Raw genomic sequence first — 3,435 nt, 5'->3', positions numbered from 1 at the left:
CATATGGTCCATCGGATAGCTTTTTTAAGGTCAGAGAGTGATTAACCGGATGTGCCACATTTAAAATGCATTAATGAGGAGATTACTTGACCGTCGTACGGTACGACTTATATGCGACGCAAATGACGTTCTTTAATCTTTATGATATGTTTGAGATATATATTATCGGGCAAACAAAAAAGATTTTCGGGGAACCAAAGCATAATAGGCAAGAACAAGCGAGGTATGGTAAAAATTCATCCAAATTTATTTCATCGTCGCAATCCATTTATTTCAGTAGATGGCGCCCCCGCGACACACAAAGCCGCCGGCATGATAACAAGCGGACGAGCATCAGGGCGCGTTAACGAAGGCGATGATCCTATCGAACATCTCCTTGGCTTTGTCGCAGTCGGGCTTGAAGAGGTGGAAGACGTGCCCCTCCCCCTCCGTCTCCACCAGCTCGACCCCATCGCCGCCCCTCGCCGCGGCCACGGCCTCCGCGTACGCGCGGCCGCGCCACCTCAGGAAGTCGCCCTCCGCCACGCACACCATCACCCTCTCGCACGCGAGCGTTCCCAGCCCCGGCGCGCCGGGCGCCATCGGGTTCATCCGCGCGTCGTCGACGCCACTCGAGCCGGGGCACGCAAACTCCCACAGCCGCCCGCCCATGGCGCGCCACGCGGGGTTGCGCGTCTCCTCGCCGACGGCCTCGGAGCCCCAGAACCAGGGGTGGATCAGCACCGCGCCCTTGAGCCGCACGGCGCCGTCCGGCTGGACGAGGAGGTGGTGGCACGCGTTGGCGCCGGCGCTGTCCCCGACCACGAACACGCGGCCCAGGTCGCCGTGCTCGGCCACCCACGGGTCGGACGCCGAGAGTACCCACCCGAGGGCGGCGACGCAGTCCTCGTACGCCGCGGGGAGCGGGTGCTCCGGGGCCAAGCGGTACTCGACGGAGACGGCGAGGGCGGGGCAGGCGGCGGTGAGGCGGTTGAGGAAGCGGTGGCCGTTGGGGGACGCGACGGACTCCGCCACGAAGCCGCCCCCGTGGACGTAGACGATCACAGGGAGCTTGCCCTTGCCTGCGGCCGGGGGCAGGTAGAGGCGGGCGGAGTAGTCCCCGAGCTGGACGTCCTTGGACTCGACGCCGGTGCCGGGGTCCAGGCCGGCCGCCGCGGGAGGAGACATCAGGGGACGCTCGACGCGGCCGCTCTTGTAGACACGGACGATGCCGTAGTCGTGCGCCACCTCCTTGTCGTCGTCGGCTGCGGTGTTGGTGTTGGAGTTGGACGCCATGCTCACTACACCGTTGCTGCTGCTCTGGGCTGTGGCTGGGGTCGATCGAGGGCTGCGGTGACGACTATATTTGTGTTTGTTGTGCAACTGATGGCAACGTACTGTACGTGGTATATCTTCCATCGGAGATGTCCACAACTCCAACACCGCATCGGCTGATGGTGACTTCTCCGCTTCTAGATGCATGGCCGGCACAACTTTTTGATTTGAACTCTTCTTAGTGCCTACAGTACTCGGTGTGTTGCTTATCCATGAAGTTTTGAATCCACGATTACTTCAGTTTCCTATTTGGCTACTCGCCTGCAGTACACGCGCATGATCTCAAAAATTTACCTTCTCGATCCATTTCTGTATTTTTGTTAGCTTGCACAAAATCTTTTCAACATGTATGAACTCAACCCAAATATCTTTATAGAGCATCTCTAGCACACCCGTATAATACCCCAATCCATAAAATAAGCTAGAAGACGCGGCCCAGGTCGCCATGTCTTTTACGGCGCTCCCTACAAAATGCGTTACAACAGCGACGGATTGCTAGAGTACATACGAATACAATCAAAACCAGCTGAGTCAACCAAAAAACCTAGACGGCGTGGCTCTATAGTTCGATCGGATTGGCGGTGGCCACAATGCATGCCCAAGATCGATCTCTGGGATCGTAGTGGATGTCTCACATGGGAAATTCACCTCTTGTATCCGTTGTGCGAGGACAGATGACTTCACAAGTTTTACAAGATTCCTCGCCGTCGAGGTCCTCTGCCCAGTCCGCCCAGCGCCGCGCAGACCGGGAGAAGCGGAGGGTCGGCCCACCAGCCACCGAGGAGGGTGCCGCCGGCGGGGGATGGGGGCGGCGGGTCCATGCGGCACGCTGTCACTCCATGGCACGCGAGCTCAGTCCTCCTCAATATTGTGTCGGACCTTGAGATCAAGTCCCTTTGAGTAATTGGTAATCTCCAACTTACAATATCCCGTTCCAATCTAGGCAGTAGATCTTGGTAGGCATCTGTTAAGATAGATAGGATACCCACAGGGGAATGCTGAAGCGTGCCGGCCCAAGCTTCCGAGGATCAGTACTCATAACCTTCTGCCCAGTTTTGCCGGTTTTGGGAAGGTTCGATGTGATTTGTTTTTTTTAAATCCCATTAAGGAAGTCCAACACTCATTTTTCGAAAATACTGATGAAAAAATCTGAGCAAAAAATAAAAAGCAAAGTAAAACCCACGTAACATAAAAACACTATGGCCCTGTTTGTTTCATAAGTCCTGGGACTTTTTTAAATCCCAACTTATAAGTCATAAGTCCCTACCTGTTTGTTTACACGGACTTATAAGTCCCGAGTTCCTACCTGTTTGTTTACAGTGACTTATAAGTCCATGTTGCACCTAATAATACACTTGTTCACATGGATCGTCATCAGCCAACGCGTACGGCTCACAGGATAAGCACCGCTGCAACGAGGCTCAGGAGAGGGCCTGTCCGGCGATTGGAGGCACCGCTGCAACGAACCGAGGCAGAACGAACCGAGGCGGGGCGGCGACGGGGCGAGAGGCGGGGCGACGACGGGGCGAGAGGCGGGGCGGCGGCGGCGATTGGACCGAGAGGCGGGCGGCGTGCGGGGAACGAGCCTGGAGCTACGCGGGGTAGGTCCGGCCCGGGATAAGTCCCAATAAGCTCCTCCCTGAGAGTCTTATTTGATAAGTCCCAAATCACCACAGTAAGTCCCAATAAGTCCCTTGTGTTTGGTTTAGGTGGGACTTATAGGGACTTTTTTAAGTCCCTAAACCAATAAGTCCCTGGAAACAAACACCCTCTATATTTGGCCGGCCCATTGGCCCTCGTTCAGGCGTCACATTCCATATCAGACTTCAACCGAAATCATTAAGAAGTACTCTTTTTAAATATTACTCACATCTATACCTAATATATATATATATATATATATATATATATATATATATATATATATATATATATATATATATATAATAATAATAATAATAATAATAATAATAAAGCGGCTATTGCTTTCGTCGAAAAACTCACCGCGTTATTTTTATAAAAAAGCCCCTGTAATTTTTGTATTCAACCCGCGCTCCATCATTTAGCTGCAACGCAAAAGGAAAAAAACGATTGAGGCGGGCCTCCATGGCTCACACGGGG

At 53.5% G+C, this 3,435-nt stretch overlaps 1 protein-coding gene across 1 annotated transcript; it reads right to left on the bottom strand.

Moving 5' to 3' along the window:
* Window positions 1-224: 224 nt before the first annotated feature.
* Window positions 225-1,306, bottom strand: LOC123397804 (probable carboxylesterase 2). The gene has a single exon (XM_045092335.1). It carries the CDS (start codon window positions 1,273-1,275, stop codon window positions 334-336), a length of 942 nt encoding a protein of 313 aa, XP_044948270.1. The 5' UTR covers window positions 1,276-1,306; the 3' UTR covers window positions 225-333.
* Window positions 1,307-3,435: the final 2,129 nt, after the last annotated feature.

The sequence above is a fragment of the Hordeum vulgare genome, chromosome 5H (genome assembly GCF_904849725.1).
Source record: "Hordeum vulgare subsp. vulgare chromosome 5H, MorexV3_pseudomolecules_assembly, whole genome shotgun sequence".
NCBI classification, from domain to species: domain Eukaryota; kingdom Viridiplantae; phylum Streptophyta; class Magnoliopsida; order Poales; family Poaceae; genus Hordeum; species Hordeum vulgare.
The sequence above is the reverse complement of the archived record's forward strand: the minus strand, read 5'-3'. Positions and strand labels throughout refer to the sequence as shown.